Raw genomic sequence first — 18,840 nt, forward strand, 5'->3', positions numbered from 1 at the left:
GTAAAACAAATTCTAAAATTAATTTAACGTAGCCTTTCCTGTTTGCAATACTAATTTTTTTTAGTATTTATTAGGTGATTAAGGGAATCAAAAAAAGATAATGTAGTAAAAGGTGAATGCAATAATTGAGAATGCATATTGCATTAAAAATAACAGTAGAAGAGCACATTCATGCGCATGTCAAACGCTATTTAATTGAGATGTGGGCAGTTTATGGACGCGGTGAATAAATTATGATAATCTTATTTCTAAAGAGGAAAGTGGTGCAGGATCGCTCCTTGTTTTGTAGGCTTATTTTTTTTCTTTTTTATCTGGGAGTGACATTAAAACGTTCCCTTTTCCCTATTTTGGGTTATTTATTTATTTTAATTTCTGGATGTGTTAAATACGGGAAAAAGAAGAGAAAAGTGACTGAGAACGCACAAACCAGTCTGAGGGAGACAATGAAATATGTGTTCTCCTCTCTACCATTATCATATCATAAATATGTTGATTAAGGAGGTCGTGTTACCTGACTCTCTCTCACTCTCTTTGCCTCTCTCTCCTGCCCTTTCAACCCCCACCAATAGGCCATTCTAAAGATGTAAAAGCTCGTGAGGAATTCTTCATTCACGCATTCTGTGCATGTGTTCACGTGTGAGACTTATAACGTACGTATGTATAAGTAGGTAGTGGTTGTTACCAACTTGGTATGATATCCCCAGTTCGAGTCCAGCGAGTAGCCTCTTATTTTTATTAGTATAGCCCCATTCTCTTTAATTGATAAAAAAAAAATGTTAATAGTAAAGAACAAGCTTCCGTCTTCGGTCAGGACACTTAATCTGGTAGTTTAAGAATTTGACCAAACACTTTATTTTGAGTAACCTCTAGTGGTGCGTCTAAAAAAAATTATTTATTTTATTAAAGTATTTATTTTTTTGAAATTAAAGCGCGCCAACATCTGAAATCATTGTCGCTCGGAGCTTTTTTTCAATACAATGGCGTCTCGTTACAGATAACTCTGACTATCGCCGGACAGTGAGCTGTACGAAGCTCCTAGGAAGGAGAAAATCTAAGGACCAGCCGCTGGATTCGATCCCGGGATCACTGCTTGGGTATCCAGTACGCTGATATCTTCTCTTGCTAAATGTATTATTATTTCGGTTCACGTGCATGTTTCTAACTTTTATTTTCTCTGGTGAATTCGACTAGGCCCACTTTTCTGATAGAAAATAGGCTCCCTAAAGTACTATTTAGTGGGTTGTACGGTCCTAACTTATGTTTACTATTAAGAAGGCTTAAATGAGTTATTAAAACACCAGGTTCGTAGAGAATCTTAATATTTTTCGACACACAGAATCAAAACAAAAACCAAATGTCTAACACTACAACGTCCGCTTGCTACAAGTAGTAACGCAGAACAACCTGAACGTTCAATAAAATCCAAAATTAAAGTAAACTGGTTAATTTAAATTGTAGTTATTGCTGGAAGAGGAAATTATGTGTTTCTATGTGAATGATTCACAGATTTGGTTCATTCATTATTCTATTATATGCATTCATCAAATATTAAAATAAAGTTAAATGACCTTTCTCCTCAATTTAAATAGCCCACACATTTCATTTCTAAAACAGCCAGAGAGATATATGCATGATTATAATAAATCAAGAGCAGGTATCTCAAGTCATCTTGGCTGGATCTCCCCTCGGTAGAGAGTAGTTCGTGGGATGGTGTCTTGGTATTTAAATACTCGTCTACATGATGAAAACAATACTGGATTCAATAGAGCTTAGAATAAGACTAACTGTTGTTGATCTTCCTAAGTTAATCCGTTCTGTAGACGCAATGTCTTTTTTACTGGAGTTGCTTTTCTCCAGCCAGTTTTAGTCCCTCTTACAAAGCACATTATCCATAAGGCCCTGGTGGGCGTCACCCTATCCTTACCAGTTATGTTAATGTAACTAGCCGAGGTTTCTAATTTTATTTAATATGTTAATGATGAAACATTTCCTTAATGTGCTTATTTGTTACTTTCTCTTAAAAGTTATGCCCTTGTTAAATGCTAAGTGCGTGCGATCCTAGCACCAGATGCGCAAAAATTTGCTTACAATGTGCGGTAACTGCATTCGATTTTTTTTATATTTAAAAAATAGCTGAAATCATTGATTTTTTGTTGGTTGTTTTCTATCTGAATTCAGTTACAATTATCAAGATTCCTTCTTATATTTACAATAAAATCACGTGTCCATTAGTAACAGACAATCGTTAAAGCCTTTTTGGAGAACATCTTAAAAACTTAAAATCAAAAATCTTTTACAAAATATATTATTATCACAATAAGAAATAACTTCGGTAATATTTTTGACGTGATCCCTACCACTGGGAGAAGTTACAAAATTCTAGTTTCACAACAAACCCATTTATATGAAAGTAAATCAAAATAAATAAAGAAAAACAAAATGACAGCCAATAAAAGATTTATATACATATAATACATATTATGTGTGTGTGTAGATAAATAGATAATGTATAAAGTTACAATATATAATATATATTACAAAAATAACTATAAATTCCAACCGCTAACCTTAAAGAAAGAACTTTAGTTATAAATAATTGTTACTTATAAAAACTAAAAGGTTATAATATATAAATGAATAAAAAATAATAAAAAAAAAACTGGTATTTAATAAATAATTAAAATTCTTCAACTCTTAATTTCATTTGAAATTAATAAAGCAACTTAAACTACAATAGTAAATCATTATGCTTCTAGATAATGCCATTTGTCACTAATAATAGAATTATTTATGTTCATTTAAATTATATATTTATTTAAAATAGAAATATATATATATATAACGATTGCATGTTGTCATGCAATATAAATGTTTATATTTAAAGTTGCATTTTATTTATATAAATTATGAATGTAGGATAAATTACTTACTGAAACAATTTATGCAATATTTTAAATAATAATTATCCTAATTTTTTGTATTATATAAAAAACAAATATGGCGAGTACAAGTATTTTTTTTTTTTATCGCAATTTCCCCCAAAACTAGACTGAAATCAATTTTTCATGAGAAGATAGTTTCAAAACTAAGTGCTCAATATAAAAGTTCTGTCTAGACTTTAGACTCAACTGTCGGCCAGTTCGGTAGTGATCGGTCCCTATGTGACATTTGTCACAAGGTAAACTGATTGAAAAATTAGAAACAAATCATCCTAAATCTGAATATTAAAAAAAATAAATAAAATCATGCTACACATTTAAAAAGTCATTATTTCTTTTTTTTAAATTAATACATCGAAAAAATATATAATAATAATTAGTCGGATATATTTATATAATAAATATTTTGGTTTGTGATTTAAATATTTAAAATGATCTGTACAGCTTGTATAAAATGATGACAGGTAATTTAATATGGGAAAATTTCAGTAAAGAGCGTGCTTGTCAATATTACAAATAATCTGGATGTAATATTGGGGAGGCGTTTGATTGGTTAGTGGGGGAGCTCAGCCTGAACATAAATGAACTCCCGTTGCTTTGTTACACACGTCCCACCTTTTATATTATATATTATGGTGATTATTATTGCTGGCGTTGTTTCATGGACAATGATTATAATAATCATAAGTAAAATAATTTTATAAATAAATCTAATATTCATTAAACATATGCATGTATAATGTTCCCTTCATCGTTGGTCTCTATTTAATCATTTCATAACCATCCTTTTCGTATGTTTATAATCCCAAGTGTGCTGAGTGTATCTTCCATTTTGTCTTATGGACTTGGCGAATTGTATTTATAGTAATGAAATTTCTGTAATTCATGTCTTAATTGATTATTTTCGTTATTACAATAATCATAAATCCCAATAATAGTTGCAAAAGAGCTTCCGGTAATGGGTCCTCATCATCATCATTCAAAATTTCTTCTACGTCATGTGTAAATGGTCCCTGAAAAAAAAATAGAAAACATTTTTAAAAAGCATTTCTTTTAAGATTGTCTGCAAACAATAAGATGATTTCATTAAACATGATAAAACCTGGAAAAAGGTTTGTAAACGCAATGTTCCGGTTTTATTTAAAAAAAATTAAAGTTTAGGCAACCAACGATTTTTTCCATTTTTGTGTTATTTTCTTCAAAGACAACATTTTTCTTGATATAACCACCCTCTCCAAAAAAAAAGCGTGTTTTTGTAAATTTTTGTTTGCGATTATTGTGCTACAATCAGCGCGTTAGCGCTATAAGTAACAATGATAACAATAGAGTAATAAATGATAAGGTAACGAGTGGAGAAGTTACAGTGGTAACACTCCAAAATATTAGGCTGTTAGTCACTCTCTTCACTTGAGAGGAGATCACGGAGGCCACACTGTCTCTTAAGGCGTCTTTTCCGGGTTGTAAGGAAGAGTTCTTGAAAAAAGATTTTTAGCTAGAGGATTTATATGAGAGATTGCAGGCTGATGTGGAGTTTTCTTTATCGTGTTTTCAGCGACTTGTGGTTATAAAAGGAATGTTAAGGTCAGTGAGTTGGAGATAAGGTCAGTTAAGGTTGGAGACATAAAATGGAGCGTTTACGAAGGGACTGAATCCTTTGGAGATTTGTGCGTTTGGTTGAAATTGAACCCCACAGCTCTATTCCATACGCCCAGATGGGTTTCAAAATAGAAGTATAAATCAGTCTTTTGTTGTCCAGAGAGAGTTTTGATCTATCGTCCAAGAGTCTTCTAAGTAGTCGATAGCGTCTGTTCAGTTCTGTTCTTTTTAGTCTAGTGTGGGGTTGTAAAATTTAAAAGTAAAAAATTACTAAACACTTCATGCTCCATTTTAATATCAGGCAAAAAATTTATCCTCTTAAAGGCAATAATACTTTCTAATTTAGATCAGCTGATTTTTTATTTTCTATACTTCAATTAGTATAATTTTGCTAATTACGCAACAACTCTCAGAACTAAATGCCAGAACTAAATTATATTCTTTAAGTGATTTAAAAAAATATTAATTTTTTTATGAAGCTAAAATTTAAAAAAATTAATGAATTTAAAAATAATATAAAATTATTATTAAGTAAAACGAACCATGTGATTAACTTGTCATAAATTGATCTGTACCTTACCTTGGACCAACTATAAATGGAACGCAATCCTTTCCTCCACTACAACTCCAAAGTTATTTTAAAGACGGCAAATCATCAAAAGTTTTATTATATATTAATATATATATTTAAAAAAAAGCTTGTTTGTTTAAAATGAAGAAAGACAATTTAATAGAAAATAATATGTGTAAATGTTAAAAGCTCATTAAGGAAACAACTTCAGTTTGCTATTTAATTTCTTTATGAAAGAGGAGGTAGTATTTCTACATTATATAGGTCTGACTTGCTAATGAGTCGCTCGGCTTTAACCGCAGTATAACTTTCACATGACTCTTCTGGAATTTATTATATAGTCATTAATTAATGGTTTTAATTTTTATTCAATTTTATTTTTAAATATCACTTTTTATAAATACAAATTACTTAATTAATCAATCAATCAATTTTTATATAAAATTGTTTTAAGCCTTTTCACAACATACTCCATGACACTTGGTATATTTATTATTCTTAATTTTATTTTGTCACGCAGATATTAGGGCCGTGGATAAGCTAACTTGTAAACTTCTCCCTGAATTATTCCTAGAATAAATTTTTTTGGGAGGAAAAATTTAGGGAAAAACCTTGAGATTAGATTAGTCTCAGGGCTGGATCTGTAATGATTGGACTGGTTTCGTGAAGTTTGGTGAAAATGGTACCTTCAAATGTGGACAAATATCTTCGACTTCAACATACAGGTGGTGCATGCAGCGATTTTGTGGATTTTGTTTTATGTTTTCTGGTGTTATCGCGCCTCATTTGGACGTCCACTGCGTTCTGCATCATCGGTGTCTCTACGACCACGTTTGAAGTCCAGCAAACCAACGTTTTATTGTTGTTTCTGATGGAGCAGAGCCCCCATAACACTTTTCAAGCCATTGCTTCGCTTGAACCGTATTTTTTCCCATCAAGAAGTAGTGTAAAATTAAAACACGAAATTGTTTTTGATCCATTGTTTTGAAAATAACAAAATTAGCGTCACTCTTAGCGCAATAACTCACAAACTAATGAATAGAATATCATGAAATTTTAACAGCTGTCTTTTGAAAGTTAGTACTAACTGGAAAAGAGGTGAATGTAATACAACTAGCGCCATCTATGTGTTAGGCCCGGGACTTTTCAGCCCATGTGTTACAATAAGGATGACTTAAATTAAGATAATAAAGAATTCAATGAACTGGGAAGTGCAGATTAATTTTGAAAAGATAGAAAAGTAAAATAAAGTACAGTAAAGTAATGCCCGTTTTTTCCGACAAGCTTTACTTCCAACTACCAAATTAGGTAGCAGTGAACGTGTGTTACAGAGGAGACTAACAAAACGTACTTTACGTATAAGGATCTCCTATTAACCAAGGCATAGACTGGAAATCGAACCCAAATAACATAATACATCTTCTTTGCGAGCCTCCATTTCTCGTGGCGCCTTGAAAAAGACAGAATATATCAGGGAAAGAAGTGAACATCAAAGATTTAGTTTCATTCTTGACGGTGCTGTGAGAATATTTCATACAGAGTTGTGGAATATACTATTTTCCTAAATTATTGGAGGCAGCCATTTTAAATAAGTACGGCATATAAATCTGATCAAAACCTGGCCGGAGTAGTAATGAGGGGCAAATGGACTACTGGAGAAGACGTCTAAAGAAAACAATGAAAATAATTAGGAAATAATGTGATTTATTAGAAGATGGAAGGAAGTGACAGATTTTTTAATTTTTTTTATTTGCAACTGTACAAAATATACATCTAGCAAATGTGTATTTACAGATAAACATTTGATTGTGTCACAGAGCTGGCTCAGTGCCACAACCAGGATGATGGGATGAGAGAAACCAGCCAGCGCTGGAACTCTCTAGGAACTTATTGGGGTTTAGAAAGCAATGAGGTCACGTGGCCAACGCCGCTTTAGACGACGTGGATAGTGATTGAGCCAGAGGATTTGGGTGATCAGAGAGTTTGCTGTGGAAATTTCAGGAATCGGGAGTGGATTAATTCATTTACATACGGAATATTGAGATAATGATTGAGGGTGCGGTTGGAGACATAGAATTTAAACTATAGTTAACGATTCGGCGGAGGACTTTAGACTGGAAAGATTGGATAGGTTGGATATTGGATGGTTTGGCGGAGCCCCACAATTCTGCTCCATATATCCATATTGGTCGTAATAGTGTTCTGTAAAGTGTAAGTTTGTTTTGTACGTTCATGGAGGATTTCTGTACAAGGAGTCCTCCTTAGTAGTCCGTAGCGTCTGTTCAGTTCTTGTCTTTTAAGTCATGTGTGAGGGTTCCAGGTTAGACGGCTGTCTAACCCGGATAACGGAGCCCCAGATAACGAAACTGTGTGGAAGTCGGTAAGTCAGAATTGTTAATAGTTAGTGGAGGGCAGTAACAGAATTACTGGCTCCAAAGATTGGGAGAAAAGATGAATGCCCTCAGAGAGATGATGATTAGGAAGTGGTTTCCAAAAAGGAAGAGAAATAGATCATCAAGAAGTGGGAAGATGATTTCGGAGAGCTGATAGCAGCCAGTACGATCGAGGCCTGAGTACTGCTCAGAAGAGAATTCATATCAAGTATTTCCGGTGGTCATTCAAAATCGAATATCAGCACGATTTCCTCTAATTAAGAGACAAAAAAAAAAACACACCAAAAATTGGCAAGATACTTTAACAAAATGAATGTGACGAGTGCGAACAACTGGTGTTCAAGCAGTACAAGTATTCTAAACTAGAGAAAAAGATAATACTTGATCATTTCTTCATCAACCTTCCTCCTCCCTTATTATCATCACAGCCATAAACATTCCATCAACTAAGAAGAAAGATCAGAAATAAAGATAATCATAATTTGATGTGATCCTTCATTTATTTATTTCTCTTTAAAGTGCTTACCACTTTTGCAGATTACCATTTTGTATATATATATAAACAATTTGTAAATAAATTATAGGTAGCATTATCTTTTTCTTATAATATTTATCTTTTTAATATTATTATATTAAATTTAAACAGATAATACCTACCGGAGTAAATGTTCATAATATTAATAAGAAGGGATCGTTTAGTGCAAGTAATTAATTTGGACAGATAATAAAAGTAGTAAAAATTATATAGAAATATTATTATTTTTTGTCTACATTTTAAATGGGCATTTAATTATATTTTGTACATATCAGTTTTTATTTAATTTTGTGTAATATATAATTATTGTTTCTACATAAGGTAAAAATTAATTTAGAATGAAATAAAACTGCAAGGTAAGCTAACACTATCTAGTGAGAGATAGGATAAATAACTGTACGTCTTATGGAGATAAAATTGAGTTTGAGGGGTGTCTCTATGGAGGGGATCGGTTAATTTTAATTTTTCAGAAATAATGAGTTTAAATCCTCTTTTGAGAAGGGGCCCACATAAGCAGTTTAGATTATCCCTCGTGGACCAGATCTTAAAGAAATAATAATAACACTCACTGGAGGGGAATGTACCCTACCTAGAACCTTTTTGGGAATCTTCTTCAGTAAAAGAGCATTGGAAGTGAGATGTGAATAAGCGTAAGGGAGCGGCTATCTCTAACTGCAACTTCCCGTTTCCAAATAGAACTTTCCATGAAACCTGGATGAATAGTATTTCATCACCTGCGGGAGCTGAAGAGAAGTTGTTTTCCACCTCCTCACCTGCCCATCAGGGAGCGCATGATTTTTCTTTTTCAACCGAAGTGTAGAATACTCTGTAAAAATTCAGGATTTGCGGTCACTAGAAGCTAAGACTAATTCATAAGTGAATGAAAATGCCATGAAGAACTATGATTCCACTATCGTGACAGCTAGTACTCAAAAAAAAATTGACTTTCTCCAACTCAAATGATCCAAAAATTTGAATTTCTTGCATAAACACAGATTGAAAATTAACACAAAAATAATACTCACTTCTTTAAGTTGTGGTAAGGGAAAATAACAATGATAAATAGCCCAGCTCATCGTTTTCTGTAGGAAGGATTCTTCGATAAATTGAGCGTCCTCCAGGGTCAAAGTGCAAAACATCTTACGGTTTCTAGGCCAATATACTTGATATAGAAAGAACTTTACACAGATGGTGCACATCTTGCCATGCCGTATAGCATCTCTCCGAATGTTTTAGTGATAAAAGCTAAACCTAACTTAAATTCATACTCCTCTGCCCTGGTGCTTTCAGCACCTTTAGTCTCTGAAACAATTAAAAATTAAATGAAGGTAACAATAATACTACTAATAAATATTAATTAATGGTAAATTTTCATTCAGTTTATGATACAAGTTTAACCATTAGACGTTTATAATTGTAGAATGTGAAGAAAAACGATGCTGCTGGTAAGGCTGGAACAATTTATCTTAATTTTGCATCAATTTATCACATGCTGTCATGTCAGCCAGCCCAGCCATGAAGAATGAAATGTCTCGATTTGGTTTATTACCCTCCACTTAACTTTAAATTATTATCTAAGCGCATATTTGGTTAATTCTTCTTATTATTATTATTGTTACTGCATATTATTAGTTTATATTTAGCAAATGATTGCCTGGAATTGGTTGTAATTTACTTTCTCTTACTTTGCTTAATAAAAGAAACTATTGTAATCGTACAAATTCTGAGACTTTACCAGCAATATTCCAGTTGACGTACCCCTGAGCAAGAAAAAGTGGTGTTTATGAATAAGTCTGTGTGTGTGTGTGCATTCGAATTTGAAGAAAATTTGTGTGCTAAAATGTTGAGAGTAAGAGAAAGATCTGGTAGTGTTCATGCCAGAATGTTTTTAAAGAACTGTCCGTTTCAATCTGTTGGATATTGATACTTGTGTTTGTTTTCTGATTTAGCATTGATTTTTATTGATTTAGACTTTATCTCTTTAATACTATAGTTACAGACAAAATTACTAGAAGGCTGCTAAATTGAACGAGTTTTTCAATGAGAAGAATTTTGGGGTTTTTAATTTTAAACGTTCAATATCTCGAGGATAATGTGAGGGGAGACATCAAGTTTAAATTAGCTTGTACAAAGAATCATTTTTACAACATAAACTATTAAATATATTCCTAAACTTCCATCACATCTGCAGTCAAACGGATGATTGTGCAAGAGTGCAAGACTGCTTGTTGTTATTTCTGCCAAAAGCGTGATTAGGGTCTTCGCTGTACATGCCAAGTGAATTCGGCCATAAAACTTTAGAAAAGATATCTTGCTAAACATAACCAAAACTTACATAATTTCGAAGGTTTTGCTCTTGGTCAGTCTTAAGAGTTACATTCCAAATAGTAGTAAAGTATTTAACTCACTTAGTGTTTCACAATACTTGATTCCTCCAAATAGGGCGGACTCATTGCACCACTCTTTTTTTGTTTTTAAAGAATTTTAAACATAGCTTTTAGTCATCCCATTTCTGTATAAATTCCAGAGGAGATATTCCTCTGCCAGTACCTTCTCTGGATCTGTGGCTTCCCCTTTTTTTGACAATTCATTCTGTCGTAAAGTAAAAAATTAGCATTGTTGTCTATGGCAAAATGGTTGAGTAGAATTATAATGCAATAATTACAGTCTAAGTACAGGCTAAGTCTCATCGGTTCTTAGTTTTGTTTTCAAATTTCTTGATTTTAGCCGAAAACTGTTCTCAACTATTCCTTTTTCTGCCACTTTCATTTCATTCAGAAACAGAAAATTTTAAGAGTTTTAAGAGAAGTTAAAAAGTTAAGGCTTACCTTTAAATTGCTATTTTAGGGAAATATTGGCTTCCTCCACATTAAATATTTGATGAAATTTTTTATTACTAGGAGAAAAAAACTTGAGAACTGCAAAAATTTTGATTCTTATTCTTTCTATTTTTTTAACAGAACTGATGAGATTCTACATTTTACTGAATAAAATCATTAAAATCCACTTAAAATGTTCATAACTTCTGTTGAGTTTATTAAATAATGTGCGTATGTATAAAATTTGTAAACTAACTGTGAGGTTTCAGAAGCAGAACCTTTACATGAAAGAAGGTTCCACGGTCAAGTTGATTTTTTTAGGTTAAGGCAGCTCTTCTAATATTGTAGGCAGTGCATAGTGCAAACATGGCGCCCGTCCAACTTAAATTAATTTTTTGGTGTAGTTAATTTATAACTTATAATGATTTATTAAAATAAGTTTTTGCAGCTGTTTCTGGTTATCGTTTCGAAAATTGTGCATATTAATCTCAAAGTGAAAAGGTTGTTGTTCGATTCTTTTGATTAAATGTTAAAAGTAATAATTAATACATTACAGACCTGTTAAAAAGCAACGGTTGCATTTCCATTTATAAAGTAGATATATTTCTATGCAAAAAGTTTGACTTTATTTTTATTACAAACGACATTAATATTTATGATCATTAGTAAAATTTAGTTCTAAGAAGCATTTGAATGATCTCTTGCACCTGATTGATAATGTTAACTGTTTTTACCAATTCTTGAAGATTCCTATGATAGAATAGGTGTTAATAATATATGTACAACATATATTTGCTTCTGAATGTTGTTGAGTTCTAAAAGTTAATTGAATTTTTAGTATTTAAACTTTCAATTTTCATTTCATTGAAAAGGTCATTTTAACTGAGCCTTAACATTCTGATAGAATATTATAAATAGCTTGTCAAAAAAGAAGTCTGTCTTACATACAATTGAGAATTATAGCTTAAAAGAATTTTTAAACCAAATTGCTAGTATTTAAATGTTAAGTTTCCAACAATATTATATGCATATATGCATAAGTTAAAGTTTATAGATCTAAGATTTGAAACTGAAATTGAAATCTGTAGTCGAACTTAAATTTTGCAAAGAAAAATATATCCATAATTATTTTCTTATGGCTCAACTTTTTCGAGTCCCGTTTTTAGGGAAAATGTCGGGATCTATTTTCCATTTCTAGTGGTTTTTATTTCTTTAAAAAAATAAGTTATGTTTTGTGAGGGTTATACTTTCTCAGGAATTAAGTAGTTACTTCAGGTATGTTTAAGCTTTTTTTTTTCTTTTTTATTTAACAAAAAATTACTTCTATTTTTTATGAATATATTTATTTATGAAAACTAAGTGGACAAATTTGATTTGAGGATGTGCGATTTTAACCTAAGTATTAATCCTTATAAATCTAGCAGTAAATTTTTAATTTCTGTTCTATTATAAGAGAAATTGAACCCTGGATATCTTATATTGTGTCTCGTGAGGATTTCTTAACAAAAATCTGGCATTCCAACGACTTACTTTTGCAGCAATCATGATAATTGGTCGAAGTTTTTCTTCTTTGTTTTTCCATCCAAATTAGTTTTTATTTTTATATTGAATTTTGCTGAAGATGAATTAGTTTATTTTGGTAACTTTTTTTGGTGGTTCCGTTGGCCTTCAGTAACTTGAGTGTGGAATTACTCATTGTGAAAATTGGTTTTAAACTGTCAGCTTAGTGACAGTGTGGTTTCACTTTTTTGTATAGTTTTCCAATGACGGGCAATTCTGCGCTAAAACTTTATTCAGATTTGTTGTAATCACTAGGTGAGACCCCTTACACTGCAGCATCTTCAGGAGTTGAAACAACTCACCTTGGTCCTATTCCAGCAAGAGCGGGAACAGTTTCATCCCTTCACTTTTCCCAAATATTCTGGATAAAACGACTCACAAGGGAATGTATGGGTATATTTTTCTCCAGTAACAATTAACTACACTAACTCTCAAGAAAGCTTCAGATAGGGTGAGGAGTCGGCCGTTTTGGATAATCACTTCTTGGTTTTATCTCTTAAAGCTCCTTAGTGAGTTTGAGGATGGCTTCCTCCTCTCGGATCAAATGAACCAGCCTCTCCTGGGAAGTTCTAGGAGTCGGTAGTCAGGTATTATCACTTTCTGCTTCGAAACACCTTCAAGCAGATATTCCAAAGATAGCACCCAAATTTAGAAAGTTGGAATTGATATAAGCAGGGTGTGTGCACCCTTCAAATCGACACTCTATGGAATCCCAGGGTTCGGAGAGCCGGTTGATTGGGTTAAGCACTTCTTGATGGCAGTCATCTTTCCCCCAATCCTCTCAAGAGAGATATAACCAGATAACCACTCTGGAGTTACTTCCTAGCTAAAGTGAGAAGCCGGCAGATTAAGACAATCACTCCCTAAAGTTTAAGTAAAGTTTATTAGTTGTTGGCTATTAGAATGTTACTTTTTTGCGACTAGAAGAAATATCATAACTATATTTCCTTAAGGAGAAAACTATCTTACACGAAGTAAGGAAATTCTATTTTTCCAAGACAGATAGTTAGCTAAAGTATATTTAATCTTTTTTGTAAGATATTATCAGATCATTATATTTATTAGTAAGGTCTGGTGACTTGATCATATAATTAAAAATTTTATGAAATACGGCCACTTTGAGGGAATTTATTATTACTCCTTTAAATTGTTTGGCTTTTGAAGGTTAACATTTGCCATTTTGAAGTACTTATTTAAGTTTAATTAAAAAGCAAATTGTCGTGCAAATTTGCGGCGCTGAAGTTAGTTGTCATGGTATTATTATCTTCTTTGAAGAGTAAGTCTGCTCTAAGTGATGACTATATATACATTTTTAATTGATAGTACTTATCGTTGTTAACACTTCTTTACTCCTCGAAGTAGCTTACACAGTTTTGTGATGTCGTTTTGCTAAGTTAAGCATTATTATCCTGCTACTCTCTGTAAGCGCTGCGTTCTAAGAATAAGCAGCTCATGGGGGATCTTAATTAACTTGTACAGAGTCTAGAACATTTCTACTATTACTTTGTTGGCTTTCTAAAGTCTGTTCTCCCCTCCTCTCTCTCACCCACCCTACCATTAAAATCCTATTTCTAAATTTGATATTTAAAGCACAAAGATGAGGAAGGAGTAGTTACTTTAAAGAGATGTTGTAAAGGCGCTTTACCATAAATGATTTGCCAGAAAGCAGCATCAGTTACTTTTATCATTTCTCTGTGTTTCATCGTAGCATTTTTCTCTTCATCTGGAACATGGAGTGGCGTTATGATATAGTATAGTGTTTAAATACGTATACCAACTATATTGTTGATATTTTGAACTTAGGCTCAATTTTTACCACTTGGCTACGACCACTATTAGTTAGCCCAGCCCTTTTTAGTACTAATCTCGAATTATTTGAACTACAAGATGACATCAATAATCATCACAAAACGGAAGTCGTGTGTGTACCACGCAAAGATTGATTTTTTTCACTTTTGAATTTCCATAAAAATCACGGAAAATACCAATTTAAACCCTTTTTTTTATTTTATGATGAGTTAAAAGAAAAGATTAATTCTGTACATACAAAGTAAGTAGACTATATACTCCATAAGTGCATGCAATTTGTATACATATATGCAAGGTCATAAAATCTTTCCTTAATAAAACTAAAGAAATTAATTACACGCAAACTAAGGAGCATAATGTCTTTATATAATATACATATAATTTTTTTATGACGCTATAAAATTTTTAACACTAATTAATGCAAGTATGTAGTTTTTATCTTGTAAAGGATATAAGGAAAAGAGTCGATCTTTTGAAAGTAATAAATTTTTAGGAATTGCTTCTTAATAATAATTAAATTGAAATTATTATTACTGATTTAATTTTATTAATGTATTAATTAAAATATAATCCATGGATTTTTTTTGTTTGTTTTTAAAACATTATGAAAAGGTTAATATCGTATTTAAATTAAGGAACTTGCATTGGTTCGTTCGTTTGCCGAGAAGGAAACAATCTTAGGAGACTTGGTATTCATTGGAGCCTCTTTGGCAGTGCCTTTTTGTGGAAATTGGCCAGCCACTTGTTCAGAGTAGTTTGTGTCTCTGCGGGCATGCCAGCCTTAACTGGATCGCTTCAATGCTAATTTAGAGTACTAACTAGGAGGAGTGTTGATAAGATTTTCGATATGTGCTTTAGAAAGACGCCTACACTTTTTTTTCAGGAAGTAAACATTAAATTTAATAGGAAACGATTCCCCAAAATTTTTTGGGGAATATGATTAAAAGCAATAAAACGTGAAACATGAAAGAACACACATTTCAATTAACCAAACCACATTAAATTAAAACCGGTTCAGTATAAATCTAAACAAAGAGATAATAAAATTCAATTATTTATCTGGGCATAAAAAGTGATTTTGGAATTATCGTATTTAATTAATGATTATTGATTCTACTCAATTGAATTATTTACTCTTTTTAAAAAATAAATTCTTTTTAATTAGGTACATTAAAAAAAAAATTAATACAACCACCGCAACCATCTCTTTTACTTTAAACTGTTTTCCATAGTTGTTCTGAATTTTTACACTTGGCGTTTTTATCTTCCTTGAAATAATTACTTCATTATACTTTCTAGATAAGAGCTGGTCAAATTTTCGATATCGATCTCCTCCACAGTTTTGATGTCAACCGGAAATGCGGCCACCTTTTTTTTGCTTAATCGATTTTTTCAATTTTTCAAAATCAGTTGCATTTCTTTTCCAAAAAATACTACCTCTCACTCCGCGTTCTACGTTCAATTCTCACTTGAAACATTTTCCCTGGGTAATTCGATTGACGCATCTTTGCAGAGTGATTCACGACAATTCGTTGCTCTACTTCATGTGTAGTATCATGTTTGCGACGGCAAAACGAAATTTACACCTCTTACACAAACGACGGTTCCGGTCAGACAGATTTCTCAACAAACACGAGAGACGCTGCAATCGAAAGAGAAGGTTTTACGCTGCACAGCTGGTTAGGCTTTTCTCTTTAAAGAGCCAATATAATGTAACGTGAGGACTTGTTAAATTATTAAATATTAATGAGGATTAGAGTTGTTAATTAGAAAATTGCCCCTACCGGAAATGCTTAGTATACAGCAAAGTGCGTATTTGATAATTCGGATAATGATTTGACAAGACTCTATCAAATTCGCTAGGTTTATTAATTTTTAATGCAGTAATAATCGAAAAAACGTTTACATAATCGATTATTTACATAATAAATGTGACTAGAATTGCTTTGAAATGTGTATAAAACTGCGCTCCACACACACATAGAAACCTAATAAGAGTTCTTGATCGATATTTGATTAAATTTGATTCACCCTATTTCTCTCTTCCTCTTACCCCTCTCTGCTTCCATTACAGCGCCCCTTCAGCTTTAAAACAATTTGATGACAAAGCTAGTGCTCTATCCTCTCCGGAAGTAGAACAAGAATCTATTCTTCCTCTTTAAAGAAAAAAAACATTCGGCAGATCGCCACTACCTTGTTTTTAACTATTCTACCTCACTAGTTCTGTTTAGTTCTTTCTCGATTCAGAATTGCGATTAATTTAATAACATCGATAAACGAGCTTTGTAGTTTTCTTCCTTCTTTTCTCGCAGCTCATACAAAAGAATCGTTTCAATAATCGTGCCAAATGTTCGTAAAATGATTGTTAACCGGAAGTATTTATTTTCAAACCGCTTGTGTCCTGACAGTAACTTAGCAATTACGTAAAAATTCCGTCTCGCCCGAGTATTTTTATTTAGAAAATTCGTTTTTTAGCCGTTCTTCTCTGAGAGGATTAGGGATTATAGTAAGAATTAAATATAATCCTACAAATCGTCAATACAACTTACAATACGGATGATGAACAGCGGCGCATCACTTGGCACTTTTTAGATAATTCTCATTAGCTTTACATTAATTTGCCCAAGCAAAAGTTAATTTTACCAAATTATATTATTAAAAGCAAAATTTGGCCAAGAAATCTAAAAAGCAGGACATTTGCTTTTTAAATTGATTATATGTTTACATAAGAAAGTGTATAACTGTTTTTTTTGGAAAACATCCAAATAATAATATGGTCTAATTTAAAGGTTGTCCATTTTACTAAAACGGATGTTGCCAGAGATATGTCGTCAATATTTAAATGCATATTACTTTATACCCAAATACTTGATTATCCACTTAGATGTATCATCTGAGGAGATTTAATTTATTTATTTATTTAAATAAGCTTCGTCATGATTCTTTATTTACTTGGAATTTTTATTGACTAAGGATTTTTTTTAAAAAAAATCTACATTTTTTAATTGTGATTATGCTAAATTTTCAAAATTGAGTTTTTACCGGTATATCCGGTTGGAGATTCTCTGGCTCCGATAAACGGAATCATTACTTTTTTAAAATTTCTCGAAAATGGTACCCATATCTTTTTTAAAATTTCTCGAAAATGGTACCCATATCTTTTTTAAAATTTCTCGAAAATGGTACCCATATCTTTTTTAAAATTTCTCGAAAATGGTACCCATATCTTTTTTAAAATTTCTCGAAAATGGTACCCATATCTTTTTTAAAATTTCTCGAAAATGGTACCCATATCTTTTTTAAAATTTATCGAAAATGGTACCCATATCTTTTTTAAAATTTCTCGAAAATGGTACCCATATCTTTTTTAAAATTTCTCGAAAATGGTACCCATATCTTTTTTAAAATTTCTCGAAAATGGTACCCATATCTTTTTTAAAATTTCTCGAAAATGGTACCCATATCTTTTTTAAAATTTCTCGAAAATGGTACCCATATCTTTTTTAAAATTTGGAATACAGATTGTAGTTACGATAGTCTTGAATATCACATAATCTTATATATCTTTTTAAACCTAGCTAGATATGATAGAACTGACAAAATTTTCTATTTCAATTGTTACAGTGGCCGCAGAAATAACATCCGGTACTACGCCAGTGACAGTGAGCGGTACAGCGGTCAGTTCTTTGCCGGGCACCACGACCACTGCGCCGAGTACACCTTCCTCGGCGGTGGCCGTTTCCACCACTAAGAAGAGATCGTCCAGAAAGGAATCTCCATCTTCGGACGATCTTTCCTCTGAGGAAGGTGAACGTAAAAAGAAAAAAGCTAGAACTACTTTTACCGGTCGGCAAATATTCGAACTTGAAAGACAGTTTGAAATTAAAAAATATCTAAGTTCTAGTGAACGTTCTGAAATGGCGAAACTGTTAAATGTCACCGAGACACAGGTAAGAGCATTTCAATTTGTTTTTTTTTATGTAGCGTGCATTTTTTATTATTATTTATGCATTTATATTTACAGCTGGCACCGATACGTCATCGTAATTTCGTATTAATATAACATCGTATATCATGATGATTGATACCGACAGACAAACATGACAGTTTTTTATTTGCCTCAACTCTTTTGAACTTGAATATTTCTTCATTAAGTGATAACTTCTAAGAGTTATAGTTTTCTTTTTTAGATTTGAGGATTATGAGGTTAAGGGTGTTGCTAAATCTGATGAATAGGGAACGGACATTCTAATTATTGGGTCTACAAATCCTATCTAGGAACTCCACAACTGGAAATGATGATTACTGAAATGCTGTTCATTATTTTTGGTGACTGAATCATAGTTTCAATCAATAGGATGAAAAAATAAATGCCAGTTTTCAGTCGTGATACATTTGTTCTGCCGAGCTTTCGACCTAGGGACTAGGTCATCTTCAGGGCTAGTTTACAAAGTAATATTTTACATTACAGGGTTGGTGTCCATGAACAGACAAGATAGAAGACACTGAAAACTGGCATTTATTTTTTCATCCTTACTGAAATGGTTTATCATTTTCCTAATATTATTCGGAAATACGATTCTATCTAAACTTCTTACGTGCAACACTAACATAGTAA

At 32.2% G+C, this 18,840-nt stretch overlaps 1 protein-coding gene and 1 long non-coding RNA gene across 7 annotated transcripts in view; one reads left to right on the forward strand and one right to left on the reverse strand.

Annotated features, from left to right (window-relative positions):
- Window positions 1-18,840, forward strand: part of LOC141461199 (uncharacterized) — a 154,058-nt gene that overhangs the window by 69,866 nt on the left and 65,352 nt on the right. For all 3 annotated transcript variants that reach the window (XM_074142001.1, XM_074141999.1, XM_074142000.1), the window contains exon 2: window positions 17,847-18,172. In XM_074142001.1, the coding sequence (XP_073998102.1) occupies window positions 17,847-18,172 (326 nt within the window). The remainder of the gene's footprint in view (window positions 1-17,846; window positions 18,173-18,840) is intronic.
- LOC141461205 (uncharacterized) lies at window positions 2,895-11,103 on the reverse strand. 4 transcript variants are annotated; one of them, XR_012462672.1, is made up of 5 exons: window positions 10,863-11,103; window positions 10,443-10,626; window positions 9,060-9,336; window positions 8,624-8,860; window positions 2,895-3,952 (listed from the first exon to the last, which is right to left on the reverse strand). It is a non-coding gene; the product is annotated as an uncharacterized lncRNA (long non-coding RNA). The 4 variants fall into 4 exon arrangements; XR_012462673.1 differs by having other exon boundaries at window positions 2,896-3,952; window positions 8,769-8,860; XR_012462674.1 differs by lacking the exon at window positions 8,624-8,860 and having other exon boundaries at window positions 2,899-3,952.

Source organism: Rhodnius prolixus, unplaced genomic scaffold, assembly GCF_049639745.1.
Source record: "Rhodnius prolixus isolate KJV_2025 unplaced genomic scaffold, Rpr scaffold_6, whole genome shotgun sequence".
NCBI lineage: Eukaryota > Metazoa > Arthropoda > Insecta > Hemiptera > Reduviidae > Rhodnius > Rhodnius prolixus.